The 23,098-nt window shown below is 45.5% G+C and overlaps 1 protein-coding gene across 1 annotated transcript in view; it reads left to right on the top strand.

The window, feature by feature from the left end:
* CDH23 (cadherin related 23) overlaps positions 1-23,098 on the top strand; it is a 552,537-nt gene that overhangs the window by 361,400 nt on the left and 168,039 nt on the right. Inside the window, exons 15-21 of the mRNA XM_074958929.1 lie at positions 1,423-1,487; positions 3,050-3,287; positions 6,061-6,166; positions 7,057-7,184; positions 16,713-16,785; positions 19,118-19,234; positions 21,400-21,512. Coding sequence (XP_074815030.1) covers positions 1,423-1,487; positions 3,050-3,287; positions 6,061-6,166; positions 7,057-7,184; positions 16,713-16,785; positions 19,118-19,234; positions 21,400-21,512 — 840 coding nt within the window. The remainder of the gene's footprint in view (positions 1-1,422; positions 1,488-3,049; positions 3,288-6,060; positions 6,167-7,056; positions 7,185-16,712; positions 16,786-19,117; positions 19,235-21,399; positions 21,513-23,098) is intronic.

Below are 23,098 nucleotides of genomic sequence, written 5' to 3'. Positions count from 1 at the left end.
TCTGTTGTGAAGATCCAGGATGAGTGAAAACCAGTTTTCATGTGTTTGACCTATCTCCCAGGTCACATTTGAACAGGGAATAGAAAATGTAAATGAGATTATACAAAATGATGCAATCTGCTGTGGAACATGCCTGTTGGTATTTTCCCTCTACTTTTGTCCTTGTAAGGCCACATAAAGTGAGTTGGCATAAAAATCAAAGCTTTAAATTGTTCCCTTCTCTGGCTTGCCTAGAGTATCTGTATTTTGGACTGGAAGAGCTTTGGGGCAGGATCTGTCTCCATGTCTGTGTTTTGTAAGGCCCCAAGTACATTGTCAACACTGAGTAAATAATAAAAATGTGCCTCACTCTCAGTTTCAGTACTTCTGCATCTTCACGTAATTGAGACTGGCATCAATGTGTGTTGCCATTGAACATGAGAAATGAGAACAGTAAATGGCCCAATCTATGGGAATGCCCTTTTACCTACTTTTAATTGAGGATTACTTGACCCCAGTTACATGGACTATGACTCCCCTCTGTAAACACCATACTTTTATGTCTTATTTCCTTTCCTTGGCAAATCAGGCCTTGCAATATTCTCTGGAATCATCACCCACCCCCACCGCATGTTAGTGTAACTGCCCCTCATTATTGTGTGGATTTTTGTAATGCTTTTTTTCTGCAGGATTTTATCATGGACCATTCAAGCAGTTTGTCTTTCATAATTATTGTATTAATGTTCTTTTCAATTTTCTGTGTCTTTTATTATGTCCCATTGTTCACAGGTATATTTTTGTGTGTACTGTTTACTCTGCCAGCTGCTCTTCGTATGTAAGTTAGAGTATATGAAAAGTTTCCTACTGCTAAAGTTTTGTGGAAGTGGTGTAAAGAGGATTTGATGGAATGTTGTTGTCTAGGGCAGACTATGAATCAGGGACATGCACAGAATACGTTTCAGGAAAGCAAAAACATCTGAGTCCCAGATTTACCAGATGAAAAATGTCAGCTAACAAAACCTGCACTGGTGTTAGCCTATTAATTCACTTGTAAGGAGAAGGGGCAGAAAGCAGCACTGGATTTGTATACTCACTTTGAATGGATTTTGGGTGCAGCTCATGCTGTAGGTAGTCATGGCAGGTTGGAGGATCAGAAAAGCAGAGATAAATAGTTATCCCCTCAGAGGAAGTCCTGAGGGAAGTGTAACAACCCCGTACCCCCACCCTTTCTGCAAGAAATCCTAGACAACAGGGAGCACATAGGTAACCTAGAAGGATGTCAAAGGAACCATCTGACCAATGCAGCAGCCATAGGAAGGAGAGGTTGAATTAAAATTCCTATAGATTTTTTAATGTTTTCCTAATCAAGAATTTACTTTTTAAGTTGAAATTCTTATAAACATCTTTCTTATTAATATTCCCTTTGTACTTAAACTTTTTTAGGCAACTGACAATGATGTGGGCACTTATGGGAAAGTCAGCTATTTTTTCAGTGATGATCCTGACAGGTAAGTGCGACAAACCTTCTCAGATAGTTTCATTTCCTTAAAATCCCCTTTCAATCTTGCCATGAATTTACAAAATTGGAATGTTGGTAACTTTAATCTGTGAAGTCTCTCTTGAGAGAAAGGCTACCATAAACTGTCTCAGGGAGGGCAAATTGACCCCAATAGAAGGCCTAGTCCAGTTTTTACATGGCTTGTTTTCTATTTAAATTTCTTGTGTGATTTGGGTGCTCATAAATTGAGGGACAGACAGGGCTGGATCACACCAGAAGGCTTAATCCTACTCCTATTGAGGTGAATAGCAAAACTTCCATTGACTTCAATGGGATCAGCCCTATACTAAGTGCAGATACTGTTCAAGCCACCCCCAGCCATCTCTGCCAGTTCATAACAGTCCAGATCTGTATCTGGTTTTGGTGTCCATACTTGGAAAAAGGATAGTGAAAAATTGGAGAGGGTTCAGAAAAAAACTACAAGAACGGTTTCAGGTTTGGCAGGCACAGCTTAAAATGAGAGATTTATAGAACTCAATCTACTTAATTTATCAAAGAGAAGACTCAAGCAGTCTATAAGTACCTGCACAGAGAGAAATTTTCTGATACTAGACTGAGCTTTAATATATCAGAGAAAGGTGTAATATCATCTATGGCTTGACATATTCAAACTGGAAATAAAGTGCAAATTTTAACAGTGAGGATAGTTAACTTTTGGAACAATTTACCAAGGGATGTGCGGGATCATTCCATCACTTGGAGTCTTTAAATCTGGGCTGGGTGTTTTTTGAAAGATAGGCTCTTGTTCAGCCACAAGTTATTGGGCTCAGTACAGGAATTACTAGATGAAGGTTTTTATGGCTTGCTAAAGCAACAGGACTTAAACCTGTGCTTAAACAGAAACATGCTTAATTGCTTTGCTTAATCAGGACCTAGCTGCACAAATATGTAACTTGAGGCCAACACCTACACTTAATAACAACTTCTATGATAGTATTAGAGCTACACATGGGACTCACTTCTGCTGTGGGTGAGTGACCGGGAGTCCTTTGCTACAATGGAAGGAATATGGTATTGACAATAAGGCTTAAAAGGGGCAAAATTTATCCTGGGTGTGATTCCATTGACTTCAATGGGAGCTGCAGCTGCTCAGCCCCTTTGAAAATCAGGTTGCTTATTTAAGTGTTTAAATGTGGATTTGGGTGGCAGAGTTAGAAAATTTTGTCTTTGACCTCTTCGTGCCTCAGTTTCTTCAGGAGTTTGGCTTTAACTTTCCTGGTGCCTCATTTGCTCTGTCTGTAAAATGGGGTAAATAACACCTACCACCCAGAGGTTGAGGGTGCATCAGTGTCTGAAAAGTACAATGAGATCCTCAGTTGGAAGAGGCTATAGAACTGTGAAATGTTACGGTCAGGAGGAACCTATGACATGATTTGCACAGCATCAAACCTTTTCCAGTTTCCCTCTATGCCTCTTTCTTATGGTGTTGTTTCAGGCTGCTGTTTCCTGTCTGCCTGAAAAGAGGGTTTGACTTGGTAACTCCTCTGCTCCCCCTCTTTTTTTGCTTGGCAGGTTCTCCCTGGATAAAGACACAGGCATGATCACGCTGATCGCCCGGTTAGACTTTGAAACGATGCAGCGCTACACGCTGACTGTGATTGCCAGGGACGGGGGTGGGGAAGAGACTACAGGGCGAGTGAGGATTAACGTTCTGGATGTCAACGATAATGTCCCCACCTTCCAGAAAGAATCCTATTTGGGGGCTCTCCGGGAAAATGAGCCTTCAGTCACTCAAGTGGTCCGTCTCAGGGTAAGAAATGGGAGCCCCAATTCACTTTCTACTATACTTCCCTTTCTCCGGATCCACAATGGTCAGTGTTATTAGGGGGACCCGTGATCCAGGATTTCTCCAGCTAGGGTAAGTCTCAGATGAGCCGGGAAGAGGAGAGAAACAGCATAAAGTGCATTTTAAGTCTTTTTTTTCCTCTTCACTCTTTTAATTTCTCTTTTACTTGTCATTGCTCCCTGTCATCCCCTCCTGTTTGAAAGCAGTCTGAAGCCAGGGTGATGCTACTGTACCTCAGTGAAGCCCCATGGAGAGAGCTAGCCACTGTAATTAAACCCTTTATGGATGCAATTAAACAGGAGTATTACTGGTCAGGAATATGGGTGGGGGGGAAGAAGGAGAAGGAATTGCAGACCATCTGCTCCTTTGAATGCTTTAATTACTCCTTATTGTGAAATGCAACTGACTCTGCTTCTCTAGCTGCCTAGACTTTCACCATGTCCCTTTCCTCCCCTCCTCCCCCCCGGCTTTCTTGGATGTGTTCAGGATTTACTGTATCAGACTTTATTACACTGAGTGATTGGGACTTCCCTGAAGGTGCTCTGGATTTTGTGACAGGATTGGAAAGATGCTAATGAATTCAGCTAAGTAAAGAGAAGAAAGTGTGTGAGGTTGGGAGAGATGAATTTCCATTATGAGTGTCTGTATAATCATTGCTCAGGAGTTCCTGTGAAATGCAGGGCTATAGAAGGACAAGAATGTACTGTTAAAGGGAAATATAGAATTACTGAAGGCAGTGGAATTTCCATTTTGATAGGTTTGAAATTCGAGACAAGCTTATTCAATTTCAAAATTCATCATTGGCATGACAAGCTGTACACAGGTGGACAAGCTCCACCAATGTAGACAAGCCATGCTTAGCAAAGAGGAGGAGAGTCACAAGAATTTCCCATCCCAGCTGTATCATTGCCAGAGCTACCTCTGGAGTGTACCATACCCACTAGCAAAGCTTTCTCCAGAATGCAAACTCATCTTCATTATCATCGGATCCCTTCCTGATGAAATCAGTGTTTACCTGTGGGAGTTGAGCAGTTTGTTGCTGATCAAATTGTAAGCTTTTTCTGTTTGAAAAAAGAGATGATGGAACCCACTTGTCTCCTTGAGCATGACAATAATAAACTAGGCCTTTTGCAGTTTTCTTCAAGCTGGTATCTGTCTTCAGTAAACTCAGGCTGTGTGAGTACTGTAAGAGTAATGTGGTCATCTCTTAGATATTTTAGATCTAAGTTTCTATTCTTTATAGGTGTGAGGGACTGGAGAGCAGGCGTTTAAGACACAGTGACTCTTCTCTCTGAGGTGGGATGTGAAGAGAGATGATGATTCCAAAACCCTGTCAGCTATTGCTGCTCACCAATTCACAGAGCAAGGTGGTGTCTATCATTAGTGAATATTTCTGTCTTGCCCTCACAAACTCTGTCAAGCAATCCAGAAGGAAGGAAGACGCCTTATCCAAGGCACACATAAGTGAGAGGAGGAAAAGATATTTGGCATAAGCATGAGGATGAAAGGGTAGTCCAGAAGAAACCAGCAAGTGGAAACCAAGCCTTTCTGTTCCTTACAATGTAAGGGATCCTCTGATGCAGTATATAAACTCCTCCCTAGCATGGAAGGGGTTAAGAAGCTGCTTTGGGCTGGAGGGGCCCTGTCTTGCCACACTTGCAAATCATGCCAGGACTGGAGGAAGAGTTAAAAAGAGGGAACTCCACTTAGACTGGGCAGGCCTGGAGAGAGCACTGACAGCTGCGGAGCCCTGCCCTTGAAGAAGGAGGGTGCAGAACCCCTGAGTTGAAGGGGAAAAGAACTGAGGCTTGCACGCCCAGAGAACTCTGAAGTGGACATTGATTTTCCCAGGCCCCTCTGAAGTAAGAGAGGTCCCACTCCTGGAGGGAGCTGCCTGCAGGTTTTTCTTTGCCTTTCTTTTGTTTAACCCCATTTGCTGACTACGGGCTGTTTGGTGGCATCACTGCAGACACAGAGAAGGAATGAGGGACCCCAGCCTGAAGGTGAGCACCAGCCTGCTGAAAGACATCCTGCAGCACCCGCTGGGGTGAAGATGGAATAATTGGACATGTGCATGCACTTTCCACGTAGCCTAAAGGGGGTACCCTGCCACAGACCGCCACACTCACCACCTAGAGCAGAGATCGGCAATGTTTGGCATGCAGCCCGCCAGGGTAAGCCCTCCGGTGGGCCGGGCCAGTTTGTTTACCTGCTGCATCCGCAGGTTCGGCCGATTGCGGCTCCCATTGGCCACGGTTCACCAATGCAGGCCAATGGGGGCTGCGGGAAGCGGCGCGGGCTGTGGGATGTGCTGTCTGCTGCTTCCTGCAGCCCCCACTGGCCTGCATCGGCGAACTGCGGTCAGTGGGAGCCACGATCGGCGGAACCTGTGAACACGGCAGGTAAACAAACAGGCCTGGCCCGCTAGGGGGCTTACCCTGGCGCGCTGCAGGCCAAACGTTGCCGATCCCTGCTCGATAGTTAGTTATGACCATATTTAGGCTAGGGCAAAGGCTGGTATAAACTGTAGGAATGTCCATTTACAGATATCCATTCCCTTACCACTACTGCCTCCCCCCATCCCGCGACTGTTCATTTTCCCCCTAGCCTCTTTCCCTCCCATCTTTTCCCCAAAATTGTTTGCCTTCTTTTCTCTGCTTATTAGGCTGCAGCATTTCTCAGAGATGGCGTCTGTGTTTATATGGTAACACTGGGGCTTTTTTCCGCTTCAACCTAGGCAGCTGACGAAGATTCCTCTCCAAATAACCAGATCACTTACAGCATCGTGCAAGCGTCAGCCTTCCGCCGTTCGTTTGACATTAGTGTCTCTGAAGGGTATGGAGGTAAGCGCTGTTGGGGCACTGGTAGGGTGCTCCATGAGTGGAGGGGCAAGGGGCCGAGTGGCACTCATGGGGGAGTGGTGGCTTGGTTATCCACATTACACTTCTGCTTGGGTGTGGGCTAGAGCCTGCAGCAGTGGCTGCATTCGGAAGGTGGTGTGTGGAAATGCCATTCGGCGCTGGTCTCCTGACTCCTGGGATCAGGAGAGGAATCAACCAAGATTTTCAAAAGTGACTAGTGATTTTGAGTGCTTCAGGTGTTGGGTTCCCAACTCGGGCCACTTTACTGGGAGCTGATTTTCAGAAAAGTTTGGGTCCCTGCCTCCCCCAAAAGGTGCAAATCAGGCCCCTTTAAGGTGTCTCAGTTTGGGCGTTCAAAATTGAGACCTCCCCCCAACATTTGTTACTTTTGAAAATCTTGGCCTTAATCAAGGCAATTCTGCTAAGAAATGCAATTGCTTTACTGGGAGGGGTGGGAACTGGTGCTCGCTCTGAAGAGTGGCTGGCTATAACTCCACTGAGTGACAGAGGCTGACTCAGAGTAAATGCTTCTGTAGATTACTAAGGGTGCATCGACCCTGGAAACATTTGTGGTTATCTGCACTGGAGCAACTGCCCCAGTGCTAGCCATGGTGGGTTCTCTCATTGTAAGCACTGTGACCAGCTGCTGCCAGTGGTAGCACAAGTGCAGTTATATCAGTGAGGAATAAAAACTCACAGATTTTCCTAGTATAGATAAGATCTCAATGGGTTGTTCCAGGAGTGTACCAGACAGATTTGTTCTGCTGCTGTTCAATGCGTGCATGCATATGTGTGCGCGTTTGGGTATGTGTGTTAGCTGTTAAGTGGGCTAGTACCAGCTGCATTTACTCCAATGCTTTATGCCATTTCAGTGATAAGTGTGACTCGTCCTCTGGATTATGAGCAAGTCTCCAATGGAGTTATTTATCTGACTGTGATGGCCAAGGATGCCGGTGTCCCATCACTTAACAGCACTGTTCCCATCACCATCGAGGTGTTTGTAAGTACCAGCCGTGCCTGCCATTGCAGTCTTCCCCTCCCCACAAAGTCCTACCCCAAGCAGGAAATTCTCATCATGGCGTACTAATGGCTAGTAGCATAGGCACTGCCAGATGAGTATGTCCGCATGCTTGATGTCAGTGCCCCAGCCGTTTTTCTACTTTAGTAAAAATATTTACTCCTGAGGGCATTCTGCACCAAAAAAATAAAAATTCTGCACACAATATTTTAAAATTCTGAAAAAATTCTTCAAATTTTATTTGTCAAATAAATGTGGAGGCTCCAGCATGGCATTGGGGAGCACAGGCCACTGGCTGCACGGAGGTGGGAGATCGCTGTGCAGCTTCCCCCTGCGACACAGACTCAGCGATGAGGCTGCATCCAACCCTGTCACAGAGCAAGGACATGACCTGCCCCAGAAACACCCCAGGGCCCTGCCCTCCATGCCAGGTACACCAGATGTGGGCAGGCAGGCTTAGCAAGGCAGGATCCAAGTGTGGAGGGGCTTATTGTGGGGAGATCCAAGTGTGGTTGAGAGGGTTCTGTGTGGGGCAATCTGGGTGCAGGTGGCTCAGAGGGGGATCTGGATGCAGGGTGGATCTGGATGCACAGGGGCTTGTTGGGAGGTTCTGGGTGCAACAGTAATGGGACTCTGCAGGGGGGGGTCCAGGTGAAGGTGGTGGGGCTTGGGGGGGTGGGGAGATAAAGTTTGGCAGGGAGGTCTTGGTGTGGGGGACTCAGTGTGGGGTCCAGATGCTGGGGGAGTGGGAATTAGGTGTAGCTGCTTGGAGCTCAGTAGGATGGGGATCCAGGTGCAGCTGGCTCACTGGGGTGGTCCAGGTGCAGGGTGAGTGGGCTTGTCGGGTGGGTTCTGGATGCAAGGGAGGTGAGGCTCGGCAGGAATGTCTGAGCATGAGGGTGTCTGGATGCATGGGGGTTGGGCAGATAGGGGAGCAGCTCCCTGTACAGTGATCCCTCCCCTTGCAGCTGAGGAGCGATGGGTGCAGGAAGCGTGAGGGGTGGGAGAGTTTGCAGAGCTTCTTACAGCTGGGGGAGAAATCTGGGGGTGGGTCTGAAATGGCCCTGGATGCCGTGCAGGGGAAGAGGAAGTCCTGTCCTCCCCAGGCCAGCTGGGACTAGCAGCTGAGCCTGGCGCAGAGTAGGAGCTACCAGCTGGGTCTTCCCCAGTCCCATCCCCTGCCCCAAAGTGATTTACCTCTGCCGGCTGCCCTGGGCACACAAAAAATACTGCTGGAAGGGTCACATGTGGCTTCCCTTTGCTTCCCCATCAGAAAGTCATTTTTCTGTAGGGAAGCAAAGAAATCTGCAGGGGACATATATTCTGCACGTGCGCAGTGGCACAGAATTCCTCCAGGAGTAAATACTGCTTTGCATTTACATAGCACCTTTCATCCAAGGATCTTAAAGAGCTTTACAAGCCCTGTGAGGTAGATAGGTACCATTCTGCTCATGCTTTAGATATGTAAAATAATACACAGAGAAGTTAAGTGACCTGCCAAAGCCAACGGACTATATAAGTGGCAGAACCAGAGTAACGCTCCTGTTTTGCAGTTTCCTGTTGTAAACATCAGATGTTGCCTTTGCATCATAGAGGGAGATCACCCAGCACCTGTGGGTATATACGTAATATATCGTGTGCAACGATATGGTACATGTGTTGTATTTATATGTACAAACGTAAATATATATGCACGCACATACACTCTTCTCTCCATTATTTTGAAATTCCCTCTTAATAGCAACCTAAAGAAATAGCATTCCTTTCCCTCTCAAATGAGGGGTTTTTTTAAAATAAAACCCACCTTACCCCACTCTGTGTGTTTCTAATTGAGAATTAGCTTTGTATGAGTACTGGCATCATCGGTGATGTTAACAGGTACATGCACATCTCAGGAATAATTTTTGTTCATAATCTTCTCTGCAGAGCTAGCGGAAGCAGCTCATAAACTGATTTTGGTGTGAGCCTCAAGCAGAGTGAAAAAAATTCTTGTGGAGAGTTCCTTTACAAAAATAAAATTAGTAATTTAGGGCTGGATTTACAAAGTGTCTAAAGGAGTTAGGAATCCTGTTCATTGAAAGGTAGAGCACCTAACTCCCTTAGATGCTTTGCAAACCCAAGCCTTTGGGGCCTACAAGATACTGTCCAATACATTATAGTAGTTTTGAGGAGAGAGTTGAAATCTGGTGGCTAAATAAACTCAGGCTGTCTCTAACATTTGTTATGTCTGAGCGACAGAGGGTGATTCAGTCGAGAGACCTAGCTGCTCTCTGAGGTCTCATGGAAACAGTCAAACAGAACAGTCAATCATCAGGACCCCATTCCCCTGTTCTCCTCTCCTTTCACTGTGTGAAAGCCATTGGAAACCAGGCATGCAAATCTAATTGTAAAGGGCTTGAGCTTATAGCAGGGTGAGGAGCACAATAGGCAGGGGTGGTTAGGGATGTAAGGATAATACTTAGCAGTTATAAAGTGCTTTCTGTCTTCAGACAGCTGAACAACAAGAATTACTATGTATATTTTACAAAAAGAGAAACTAAACATTTAAGTAAACTAGCCCAAGTCTACAGAAAGAGTCTGTGATCACTCAGGGTTAGACCATAGTTCCTGCTCGGAGTCTGTTCTCCGCCCACTAGACTCCTGGCATAGTCTCTATAGGTTATGTGTATTCAGCACCTGATAACGATTGCTTTGGGAATCTGACTCTTCTTCATGGAAACTGCTAGGTCTCCCCAAGGTGTTATCAGCTCATCATCCTGGATCTTACTGTAACTCTCTTAACTCATGCTGTGGGCACTTGGTGTCACAAAGGAACAGAAGATGTACGTTCAGCAGAGTGTAGTATAGATGGATTCACCTGATATGGAATTGATATTGGTAATACCCCAGGAGCTGACTGGTAAGAGTGATGTCATCCTTTTCTCCTTCTTATGCCAACTAACCTGACAGGAAGCCTTGGGAGATTCCTCCACTGAGTTGCTTGCAAAGCAGTGGAACACGGGGATCAGAATGGGGTGAAGAGAGCAGATGCCTGACAGGAGAGTGACTTCATTCATTTCCATCTTTGCAAAGTTCAAGAGGATTAATAGAGGCTCTTTTCCTTTTTCTTCCCCCCATTTTCCTCATTTTTAAAGAGCTAAAGGTTCCTGAAACCAAACAGCACAGAGTCTGACATGAATATCAAATGCACATTAGCACTTCCAGTGTCTGAAATTATCAGTCACTGAATCAGTCACAGCCAGTTGTTTATTTTTTCAAATGCTAGCTGTCCTGGCTGGATAAGGTTTGGGTTGCTGCATTGTACCAGATGCTTTCCTTTGCCTTCTGCACCCTGATACAGGTGTTCTTATCAGAGATGGTATGTGTGTGCTGATGGGGAAATTAGCTTGTAAATGTTGCTCCGCAGGATTAGATCAGATTGTCCATTTGCAACATACTGTGATTTGACAAAGGCTCAAGGAAGGTATCAGCAATGGAGTCTGTTTACTTGATAACCTTTCAGTCTTATGATCTGATCTGATCTTGCTTGTAAGTGGCATCAGTGCACGGACCAGAAGATGGAAGAACTCATTGCTATAAGAATTGAGTGATTTCTTCTTCCCTCTTCCCCCTCCCCCCATCTCTTTTTATAATATTATGGGGGGAATAAGAGGAAGAAATAAGGGAATTTAGTAGTGGCTGAACACTTCCTCCCCTGGCTGTTCTATGGACAGTGTAATCACATCTGTCTAAAGACCACACTTGAAAAGGTCATCTCCTTCTGGCTGATTTTGTACATTGGTGATTTTTAAGTAGCTGTCACTTTCTCCACTTGCAACCAAAGGGATTTTCTCTCAACTGAAAAAAAGAAAAAAAAGAAAAAAAAAAGATGATGATGATGATGAAGTGGCTCACAATGGCACTTAAAGCAAAAAAAGACAGAACAAGAGAGTGACTGAGAGTGTGGAGGGAGGTGATTTTTTTTCATCCTTTGCTTGTTGGTTTTTAATAAAGAAGTCAAACTCGCTTTGTAGATTTCCCATTAGGGGACAATAAGCTTTTGTAGAGGGAGCCGCTGAATTAGAACTAATAGCAAGTATGATGCCAGGATCCCAGGAAATATCACCACTAATAAGTTTCTGCCTAGCTTTCCGTCACTGACATTCTAGACGCTATTTTGTGCAGTGAGCCAGTAACTGTAACTATATAGAAGTATATAATAAAAGAGGTGCTGGTGATTGACAAAGTCTCCCCTTAAGAGAGGATGCTAGCACTGGCTGTTTGCTTTGAGAAAGGGATTAGAGCCTTTGGCGAGGAAGGTGGAGTGGTGGGGAAACATTTTAAATCAGTTTCTCTGAAGCCAATGAGTCAAATATAATGAGCCTGGGAGCAGGGTTGGTGGTGGGCAGAAAGTGAGGCTCTTACTACTCCGTTTGGGTGAATCAATTCTCTTGAAGGAGCTTAGGTGTTGCCATACTGCTCAAACCAGTGGCTATCTAGGCCAGTATCCTGTCTCCAACAGTGGCCAGCACTAGACGATTTGGGGAAAAGTGAAAAAAAAACCTAGTAGTGAAAAATGACAGAATAAATTTTACCAGAGTTGGTGGGAATTTATTCCATAATCTCTCATTTATTCACTTGTTTTCACCATCCTCAGACATCCTCCCGCCACCTCACAATATGCAAGTTTGTTCCGGAGTTCCCATAATTAAACACTAAATGCAACACTAATAAGTTTGATACGGTTTCCCAATAGCCATGCCCTCCAAGAATGAGAGTATAAATCAGAGGTACAAAGTGGAGGGGATTTCCACATTTAGGTTCATACGCTGTGTGGAGGACAATGTGCAAAACTGAGCATCACAGAAGTGATGCAAAGGCGGATTAAAGATCACCTGCTGCCAGCAAAGCAGCGCATGGCAATTTAATTAGAGTGTGATGAGCATCACTGGCATGTGAAATGGCCTCAAATATCAAGTTCAATGGCAAAAGCATCAGTCAAGGCTACAGGGCTATCAGAGGCCTCTGGAAGCTCATCCTTGACATAGGGACTCAAGCAAATGGGGTATTTTATTTTCTGGCAGTTTCCATCTTTAACTCCTTTGTGTTGTTGGGTTTGGTCAGTTTAACATTATTTGAATGGCATTTAAAACACCTTTAAGCTGATCCTTCCATTTTTAGGAATATTTTAAACCAAGTGTTGTTGATCTAGTTCACCAGGACAGCAGTTGTCTCTGTCTCCCAGCAGAGACAAGCTTAAAAGGACACCATCAACAAGAAAATCACATTTCTTGTCTGAACCTTTTTGTATCTACTAGTAGAGATAGGATCGCTTAACATTATCATAGGTGAACATGGTGGTGGCAATCGTCTGTCTTGAAAGACTATGGTGTAAGCGCAAAAGCTGTTCACTTACTGTATGTCATGCTGCAGCATCACAAGTGGCTAAAAAGTCCAGTTCTCGTGTGACAGTCCTTGCCACCAGTAGTGTAGGCATATGGTGCAGGGTCAGAGGATGAAACTAGTGTACTACTAGCACTTGGGGCCTGCTGTTCTTCCCTCTTCTCTCTCTCTGCTTTTCTTTCTCTCAGCCACCTCTCTTCAGCCTCTTTTGGAGGGCTGCACTGCACCAGGGAGTCAATGTAGCCTGTTACTAGCTGCTTCTCCCCAGCTTGTGGTGTTGATGTTGACAGTTTTCAAGTCCCTTTTGCAGACATCCTTGAACCTGAACCAAGGTCGTACCGGTGGCCGTGGAGCATCTGCAGGTTCTCTGTACAGAAGATCCTTCATACATCTGATGCAGATGACTGAGCCAACGGAGACATCTGTGTTTGAGCATAGATTAAATTGGACAATTTTGCTTTCTCAAATGCTTCAGTGTCGGGAACTCTGGTTTCCCACTTGATGTTTAGAGTACAACAAAAACAGCAGGTGTCGAAGGTGTTTAGCCTTCCATCATGCCTGCTGTATGGGGTCCAGATCTTGCCACCATATAGCAACATGCTGAAAACATACATCTGGTAGCCCAGTATCTTGGTGTTCAGTGTTAGTTTCCTGTTATCCCACACATTCTTGGCTAGTTGGCCAAATGCAGTAGCTGCCTTTCGGATGTGAGAATCAGTTGAAGAAAATGAGCAAAAAACCTGTTTTTTTGAGTTTATTTATTAGGTATATTTGCTAGCACTTTGTGTGAAGTAAGCTTCTCTGCTTCTCCTGCAGAGTCAGCTAGTTGGGTTCTCTCTTGCTTAATGCCCCCCCCATCTCATAACCACCAAGAAATGAGCAGAAATTCCTTTATGAAAATGTTTATAGGGATTTTGTGTTTAATTTGGTTCCATTATGTATAGGGGGCTCACTGAGAAATGGAAATCTTTTAAAATTAGTCAGTTTAAAGCTGTCAGTAGACTGTGCTGGCTGCCTCTTACTGCATCTGGCAAAGTCATCGCTTGTGAATCATGAACCCAATTCACCGTTGTCCAGTGGCCCCTTTATGGTGGCTGAGATGGCTCTAACTTGCAACTGCCATCGAACCACTCCCTGGTTGGACCCAGAATAAGGGAATCACAAAGGCTGTAAAAGAACAGGAGGACTTGTGGCACCTTAAAGACTAACAAATTTATTTGAGCATAAGCTTTCGTGGGCTACAGCCCACTTCATCAGATGCATAGAATGGAACATATAGTAAGAAGCTACATATATACATACAGAGAACATGAAAAGGTGGAAGTTGCCATACCAACTCTAAGAGGCTAATTAATTAAGATGAGCTATTATCAGCAGGAGAAATAAAACAAACTTCTGTAGTGATAATCAAGGTGGTCCATTTCAGACAGTTGACAAGAAGGTGTGAGGATACTTAACGTGGGGAAATAGATTCAATTTTTGTAATGACCCAGCCACTCCCAGTCTCTATTCAAGCCCAAGTTAATGGTATCTAGTTTGCAAATTAATTCCAGTTCAGCAATTTCTTGTTGGAGTCTGTTTTTGAAGCTTTTCTGTTGCAAAATTGCCACCTTTAAGTCTGTTACTGAGTGACCAGAGAGGTTGAAGTGTTCTCCTACCGGTTTTTTAGTGTTATGATTCCTGATGTCAGATTTGTGTCCATTTATTTTTTTGGTTAGAGACTGTCTGGTTTGGCCAATGTACAGGGCAGAGAGGCATTGCTGGCACATGATGGCATATATCACATTGGTAGATGTGCAGGTGAATAAGCCCCTGATGGTGTGGCTGATATGATTAGGCCCTATGATGGTGTCCCTTGAATAGATATGTGGACAGAGTTGGCTTCGGGCTTTGTTGCAAGAATAGGTTCCTGGGTTAGTGTTTTTGTTCTGTGGTGTGGGTTGCTGGTGAGTACTTGCTTCAGTTTGGGGGTCTGTCTGTAAGCGAGGACTGGCTTGCCTCCCAAAGCTGTATAAAGTCACTTCCCCTCATCCCCTCTGCTGTAGGCCCTGCACTGAGCAGAGCTCATGCACATCAGTATCACATCTTGTCTATGCTGGAAGCCCTACATCCACACAGCTGCAGCCTCACAGCAGAATTCTTCTGTCAACAGGGCACAGTCCACAATGGGGGTTAGGTCAGCTTAACTGTGTCACTCAGCGGCGTGCATGTTTCGGGTGGAGGGGAAGGTAATTTAATTTAAATACATTGCAAAATGTATACAGGATTGAATGACACAACTATACATTGCAAGAAATATTGGTAGTCATTAAATGTGTATTGCTCACATCCATTTTATTTCAAAAAGACATCAGCAGGATGGGCACCTTAGATACTGTGACTTCCAGGATCATGTGTCATTGGCCAGTGTGATCCTGAATGATAAAATCTCTGTGTGCAGCTCTGAGGAAGAAGAGGGAGGAGGAGATGTTGCTTGTATTTGGTTCTGGCTTTTGTAATGTTTTGCTTTCTTCTAAAACTGTGTGCTGGAGGAGGAGGAGGAGATGCTCACAAGACATTCTCTGATGAATACCAGAAAGAAAGCAGTTTATAGTACCAGACTTAATTAATTGAAAATGTTTAAATCAGAGAAGGAATCTCCTTGGGATTCTGTACATCAGTTTCCCACTCCATCCCTCCCAGAAACTGTAAGCTCGATCAGTAGCAAAACAAAAGAGAGAATCCACCACTTTTCTAGAATTATAGTGGCTCTGCAGAGGCAGATAAGTAATAGACATTCCTGTTAACATCTTTACTGGTACTTGGGGACATGCAGAGAAGCTAACGAAAGGAAGCCACTATGGCTTCTGCTCCATTTGAAATGTCTATAGATGAAGGATGTGAGTGATGGAGGCACAGGAGCTGGCTTTCTCATTTCCCTGGGAGTGCTCGATCCCTGCTCTGCCCCAGGCCCCACCTCCACTCAACCTCCCCGCAAGGTCCCGCCTCTTCCTGCCCTCGCCCCATGTCTTCCCACCCTGTTCTGCCCCCTCCCCGAGCATGCCCTGCCCTCACTCGCCCCCTCCCCCCAGTGCCTCCTGCACACTGCTGAACAGCTGAGCCACGGTAGGCGCTGGGAGGGAGAGGAGGAGCTGATCATGGGGCCCACCAATGGGTGCTGAGCACCCACTATTTTTTTCCCGTGGGTGTTCCAGTCCCCAAACACCCATGGAGTCAGTGCCTATGGGTGGAGGGAATTGGTGTTTATCAGATGTGTTTATTTTAAAAAATTAGTAGGGAAAGACACTTTTGGCCAGAGTCTCATTTCCACTCCAGCCACTTTGAACCATTGAGTCAGAGTGGACAGATCAGGCCAAAGTGGCAAGAAGAAATTCCCTTCGGGGGAGGTAAGCTGTCTGCAGGCATAAAGCTGGGAAAGCTGGCTCCTTTGCCAGCTGTGCACTCCCTACTCATAGTGCGAAGAACCTGGGGAGGGAAGGAGCATTGTTGGAGCTATGTTTTGCCATGTCGATGCTTTTTGTTTGACTGGCATACGGTCCCAAACAAAACAGAATCAGGGCGCCGTAAGTGGCTCCCTTATGCCTGCCCGCTCCTTTTGTGCTGACCACAATTTGGAAACAGAGAGGAGGTGAGCCCTTTGTTTTCAAGCTTTCAAGAGAGTAGTAGAGAAAATGGAGTAGAAAAGAAATGTACAAAATAAGGTGCCTTTCCTTTCCCAGTGTTTGCATGACCCCTAGACAGTGTTAGCAGGTAATAATGCCTACCCTTTACATAGCACTCTCATCTCCAAACAACTTTCCTATTGTAGCTAATTAACCTTCACAACACCCCCAGGGAGAGAGATGTTATTGTTCCCATCCTATGGATTAAAAAACTAAGGCACTGAAAGACAAAGTATCATAACTTGACCAGAGTTGCAGTGGAAGTCTGCGAACAGATCTTCCCGGTTGTAGACTTGTGTCTTAACCACAAGACAATCCTCCCCCTTTTTGTACTGTTCTCGTCCAAATGGGGCAGCAAGTCAATAGGAAGTAGACATTTCCATGTCCTATCATACCAGAGTTTTGTCATTATTCTGTTGTCTTTTTCCAAGTCAGTGTCTTCCAACGTCTCTTATTTTTTCTTTAGGATGAAAATGATAATCCACCCACGTTCAGCCGGCCATCCTATGTCATTACTGTCATGGAGGACATCATGGCAGGTATGGACAAGTGTGCTCCCACTCTCTTTATGTAGCTTCCCATTTGTGGTGTCTTACTTGTAATATTTTATATGGCCGCCTACTCAGCCAATAGGGAGGTGGCACTAGATTCCAAAAGAGCCCAACTACCTGGCAGAGGGTGTCAGCATCCGAAGAGAAGCAAGTCTGCACAGAGAGAGAATTAACTGCCTAATGCCCAGACCTCCTGATTTCAATACATACATAATGCATTGTACACACATGAGATGTGTACAGTCATGCACATTGCCTCTCTCCACACATACCATTGTAGCAGCTTAACCCGCTTGGGTGTTTTAGCATCAGACAGGGATGGAGGGAGTTGAAGGAAGGGCATTCTGAGGAAAAGCCATTGGTTCTGGGTCTTGTTTGCCCTGCTGATTCAACAGATTCAAACTGTTAGGCCTTCCACTGAGCCATGAAGAGTATCTTTTTGCTCTGGCATTTGCCTAGTGGGTGAGATTTGGGACGGCGTATAGCTCAATGATGGATGACACTTATGAGCACATTACCAAGTGTATATGTGACAGCCTCCATCTCAGCCAGCACTGGGGATTGAACCAGAGAGCTCCAGAGCTGAAAGCTTGCATCTCAACAGCTTGAGCTAAAGAGCCAGCCTCTGCAGCTGGAACTGTAATGCTCACATCCTCTGGACCAGGCACAAAGGGGGAGACACAACACATGCTGACCAGTGGGTTACATATATTTGTTCACGTTGTTCGCCATCCAGAGTTTGTGTGATGGTCCCTTTTTTAAGTTGAAAATTAAAATACATCCCTTGCATATAACTCAGACAAAACTATTGCAAATCCCACCCTGTGCATGTCTAAAGCGCTCTCTGGTGGTGGTGTTATTTATTATTTGTTTTGCTGTAGTGTCTAGGAGCCCTAGACTAGGAGTCAGGGACCAGGGCTCCCCATTGTGCTAGCACTGTTCAAAGACAGTCCCTGTTGGCCTAACTCTGCTCCCACTGGAGTCAATGGTAAAACTCCCATAGAGTTCACTGGAAGCAGATATAGGCAACTCTGAGTGCTTTTGAAATCCCACTCACAAATAGATTATGTACTTACATCCATACAGGGTTCAATGAAGGTGCCTATAGGTAGAGTGGCATAAGGGTTGGGAGAGGAGCTGTGCTATCCAAGCAGTGCCATTGTGCCTGCCTAGGGCAGAATCTGTGATCATACCTCCAGGAACACTGGTAGGGGGGCACATGTTTACTGACCTACATTGCTGCATTGTTGGAAAAAAGCATTGCTTGTATTTCTCCCAGTGCCTTCCCAGGCTGGCCAATGCATGGGTAGGGGCAGTCTATCCACACGTTTCCTCTTGGATGCTCAGCCATGCTACTGGGCCTCCATCCTTATAACTGGTGAATATTGAATGCAGAATTATTGCTCCCGCCTGCATGGTAGCATGAGGCTGACAAGCTCCCAAAGCACCTGTGCTTGGTACAATCCTAATTTTCCACACTGTGTGTCCGTGCGTACTGTACCCAGGGGGTAACAGGGCTTCTGCTCTCACCAGGCAGTTGCATTAGGAAGCAGCATCACCCTGTTCGTAGCTCTGCTGGTAAATATCAAGTAAAGCATGTACGTGATTTGTGCTTATATGGTGAAAACCAGAAGAGCTAGAGTAAACCTGTAAAAGGCAAAAATGACTTTCTATCCAATTAGAGCTCAAGCTCCCGCACTCTCCACCTTCCCATACAGTTCACACCCTCGTCTTACTGAGAAAGAAACTTGTGAAAGAAACAGCCTCCCAGCTTCCTCCTAGCTATGCAACCAAAGGTCCTCACCGTGGCACTTAAATTCCTTCAACATTAAATACCTTTTTGTTAAAGAGTTTATCCTTGTCAGCTTTCCTGGGGCATGTAAGTAGCAAACCCATCGTGAACTGCTCGCTGGTCATGACCGAGCTGGTGGTGGTAGTGATTACACATCCGACCAGAGCTGGCTCATGCAGCCTCATTCCCCTGGATTAACATTAAAATGCCACTAACATGGCACTTAAAATCCCTGAGGGCCTGTGTACTTTCTTTAAGAGTTGCCAAGTGATTGTCTCTCACTTTGGGATTCCTGGACACAGTGACAAGTTTGAATTGGGTGTTAGAGCTGCTGATAATACAGCAGTCAGTTTGGAGGGATGGACCAGTTAGCAGGATAGAAGACCATAGACCTATTAAAAGAACAGCCGGCAATAGATATGAAAGTGCTTCCTGGTTTGGGGGTGCTGTGCTTTCTGACCCAGCCCTTGTCCATCAGTTTGCTAACAAATATGCATCTTTGATTCCTCATTTCTGGTGTTTTCCAAGGAGCCACAGTGCTATTTTTAAATGCCACTGATTTGGACCGGTCCAGAGAATATGGTCAAGAGTCAATTATCTACTCCCTGGAAGGTTCCTCTCACTTCCGGATCAACGCTCGCTCAGGTGACCTTGCCCATGTGATCTTTCTCTTTCCCCTCACCTCTCTTCCTCCTTCCAGCATCTTTCATATTCTCTCCTTTTCTACCTCTCTCGCGTCTTTCTTTCTTCCTTCCATCCATCCTTTTATTCTTGTCATTTTCCTCCCTCCATTCCTCCCCCTCTCCACGATCTTTCTCGTGTTCCCCACTGTGTTTATTGTAGGAGAAACTCAGCCTAAGGGAGTATAAAGTGCCCCTGGTCCCAGGACTTCAGGCACAATTACCCGTCCTGCCACTATAGTACAGGGTTCCCAAATCCACAGCCATTTTCAAGAAGGAAGTGAGAGAGTGACTAGCAAACAAAGGGCCCTGGTCCAAGGGGAAATCTAATCAACATTCTACTCTGTTATCCAGTCTAGGAGAAGAGAAAGGGGGTTATTTCCCAGGGCTGCTTTGGGATTAGTGTAGATGGCATAACTGGCCATGATTATGAAGAAGCTCACATCACATTGTTCTAAGCTGTTGCTGACCTAGCAATGCTGGGAGGAAGCTCTCTGGAAAAATCTGAGTATCCAGTGCAATCCAAGACCTCCTTTCACTCACAGCCTCACTGCAAATCAAGGTACATTGTAGCGTATATTGGTACATAAGGGCATTTAAGAAACAGTGGAAAAGAAAGATACTGCAGAACTGTGTCTGCCTGCTCAGTGCCTTCAAGGTGTATGCACTTTCTAGAGATGTTCCTGATTCAAATGAGCTGAACCTGCTCTGTAAAGGTGCGCTTAATTAGATGCAATTTTGTGGACAGGCGGAATGATCCATCATTGCGACACATTCATATTTAAAACTTTTTTACTGATTAATTTTTTCAGCCCGTGAATTAATTGATGCCACAAAACTTTTGAAGCAAATATATTTTAAGAAGACCTTTTAACTTTTTAAATTTCTCTCATCTAGATTAATATTTCCTCTCCTCCTGCTTCCTTCTATTGCTGCCCTGGACAGCCCCTCACATAAAATCTCCTCCATAGTGGAGCACAGTCCTCCGTGCTGAGCTCCTTTCAACAACTGGAATGCGGAGTAGAGGAAGAAGAGGAGGTGATGGGCAGGAAGGTGACTTGGTATTGAAAGGCGATTACAGATGGTTGAGGAGATAACAGAAATAATGTCATTGTGATCTGACACAGCGTGGAAAATGCTGTCCAAATCAAACTAAGGCTTGGCTCCTTCCCGTGAGCTGCTATTACCTTGGTAATATCAGCTGTCAGATTCCTGTGTTATTTTTTCTACATGTTCGTTAAGAGACAGTGATGTCCTCACAAGGCTGTGAAGTCACTGAGCTCAAGCCAGGTAACATTACAGTGATGTCACAGATTACCTGTCATCTAGGTTAATATATCTGAACTTTGAGAGCAACAAAGCAGAGCCTGAATTCATCCAGATTATTTCCAGACTTTGCTGAAGCTGTTTCACAAGCTTTGCACAGCCTGAGTCTGCAATCCCAGCAAAAAGACGGACAAGTGCATTGCAGAGTGGATCTGTTTGTACAAGTGTTCCATCACAGAACACACTACTACACAACCACATCACTGATCTGGTCCTCACCACGGCTGTTTCAAGGGGATCGTTAGTGTCACCATGACACATTGTCCCTAGGTCATGGCTGGAATCTCAAGTTCCAATAGCTAATTACAAATATAGACAGGTCACTCATCTAGTGTCACTGAAGTGACCGAGTACTCTAATGCCCTCACACAAATCTTAAAACATGGCCTTTACTAGGAATACTTAAATGTATCGAGAGTGGGAGGATACCAGTCCTCTTAAGTACCCTGACATTGCTGGGGGAAGGGATGGAGTGGACCCCTCTGAGGATTTACAAAGATTGCCCTAGAAAATTATAGGTGTCTGTTTTAAACAGAATCATGGAATTGACATTGCTTCTCTTTCAGTGTCCATGTCTCTCAGCTCTCTGCGTGTGCTCATTTGTGGAAGACACTGATCACGTTTCCAAATGGGAACTTTTCACCCCTTCACAATGATCTCTCTCTTTGTACTCATATATTCAGGCTTGTGTACGCTTTTGTGCTTTAGTATTTCCAAATGCTCATGCCACTCTCTTCATCCCATCTGGGCAAGTGCCCAGGAATCACTATTATCCTATGTCTCTCCCATTTCCCCTTTCTGCAGGTGAAATCACCACAACCTCTTTGCTGGACCGGGAGGCCAAATCAGAATACATACTCATTGTCCGGGCCGTGGATGGTGGCGTGGGTCACAACCAGAAAACAGGCATTGCCACTGTGAGTTCAAATGCTTTTGTCTCAGCCAAACTGCTCCTTGCTCTGATAGTACAAGAGATGTTATGAGCAGCCGGTACTAATATAAGGATGACAGTCCTTCTTGAATCTGTTCTTCCACTTGCGAGTCGCTGGAAGTGTCTTTGCAGTGCTAAAGGGGAGAGCTCTCTGAGGTAGTTCTCGCTGGTGCTGGGTACAGTGGCCCCTTGATAGCTTGATGTTTCCTGTTAAATCTGGGGCAGGCAGGTTACAGTCCTGCTGAGTCTAAGGGTATGTCTACACTACGAAATTAGGTCGAATTTATAGAAGTCGGTTTTTTAGAAATCTGTTTTATATATTCGAGTGTGTGTGTCCCCACAGAAAATGCTCTAAGTGCATTAAGTGCATTAACTCGGCGGAGTGCTTCCACAGTACCGAGGCTAGAGTCGGCTTCCGGAGTGTTGCACTGTGGGTAGCTATCCCACAGTTCCCGCAGTCTCCGCTGCCCATTGGAATTCTGGGTTGAGATCCCAATGCCTGATGGGGCTAAAACATTGTCGCGGGTGGTTCTGGGTACATATCGTCAGGCCCCCGTTCCCTCCCTCCCTCCGTGAAAGCAAGGGCAGACAATCGTTTCGTGCCTTTTTTCCTGAGTTACCTGTGCAGACACCATACCACGGCAAGCATAGAGCCCGCTCAGTTCACTGTCACCGTATGTCTCCTGGGTGCTGGCAGACGCGGTACTGCATTGCTACACAGCAGCAGCAACCCATTCCCTTGTGGCAGCAGACGGTGCAATAGGACTGGTAGCCGTCATCGTCATGTCCGAGGTGCTCCTGGTCGCCTCTGTGAGGTCGATCAGGAGCGCCTGGGCAGACATGGGCACAGGGACTAAATCTGGAGTGACTTGATCAGGTCATTCTCTTTAGTCCTGCAGTCAGTGCTATTGAACCATCTTATGGTGAGCAGGCAGGTGATACGGATTGCTAGCAGTCCTATTGCATCATCTTCTGCCGGGCAGGCAAAAGATGAGGATGGCTAGCAGTCCTATTGTACCATCTTCTGCCGAGCAGCCATGAGATGTGGATGGCATGCAGTCCTTCTGCACCATCTGCTGCCAGCCAAAGATGTAAAAGATAGATGGAGTGGATCAAAACAAGAAATAGACCAGATTTGTTTTGTACTCATTTGCAAACCCCCTCCCCCCCCCCCCGGCCCCCGTCTAGGGGACTCATTCCTCTAGGTCACACTGCAGTCACTCACAGAGAAGGTGCAGCGAGGTAGATCTAGCCCTGTATCAATTAGAGCCAGACTAACCTCCTTGTTCCAATAAGAATAATAACTTAGGTGCACCATTTCTTATTGGAACCCTCCGCGAAGTCCTGCCTGAAATACTCCTTGATGTAAAGCCACCCCCTTTGTTGATTTTAACTCCCTGTAAGCTGTGTCGTCAGTCGCCCCTCCCTGCGTCAGAGCAATGGCAAACAGTCGTGTATCTGAATTGAGAGTGCTCTCCAGAGCAGTCACAATGGAGCACTCTTGGATAGCTCCCAGAGGCCAATACCCTCGAATTGTGTCCACAGTACCCCAAATTCGACCCGGCAAGGCTG

This window comes from Natator depressus, chromosome 7, assembly GCF_965152275.1.
Source record: "Natator depressus isolate rNatDep1 chromosome 7, rNatDep2.hap1, whole genome shotgun sequence".
In the NCBI taxonomy this organism is placed as follows: domain Eukaryota; kingdom Metazoa; phylum Chordata; order Testudines; family Cheloniidae; genus Natator; species Natator depressus.
This window is presented reverse-complemented; position numbering and strand designations above follow the sequence as displayed.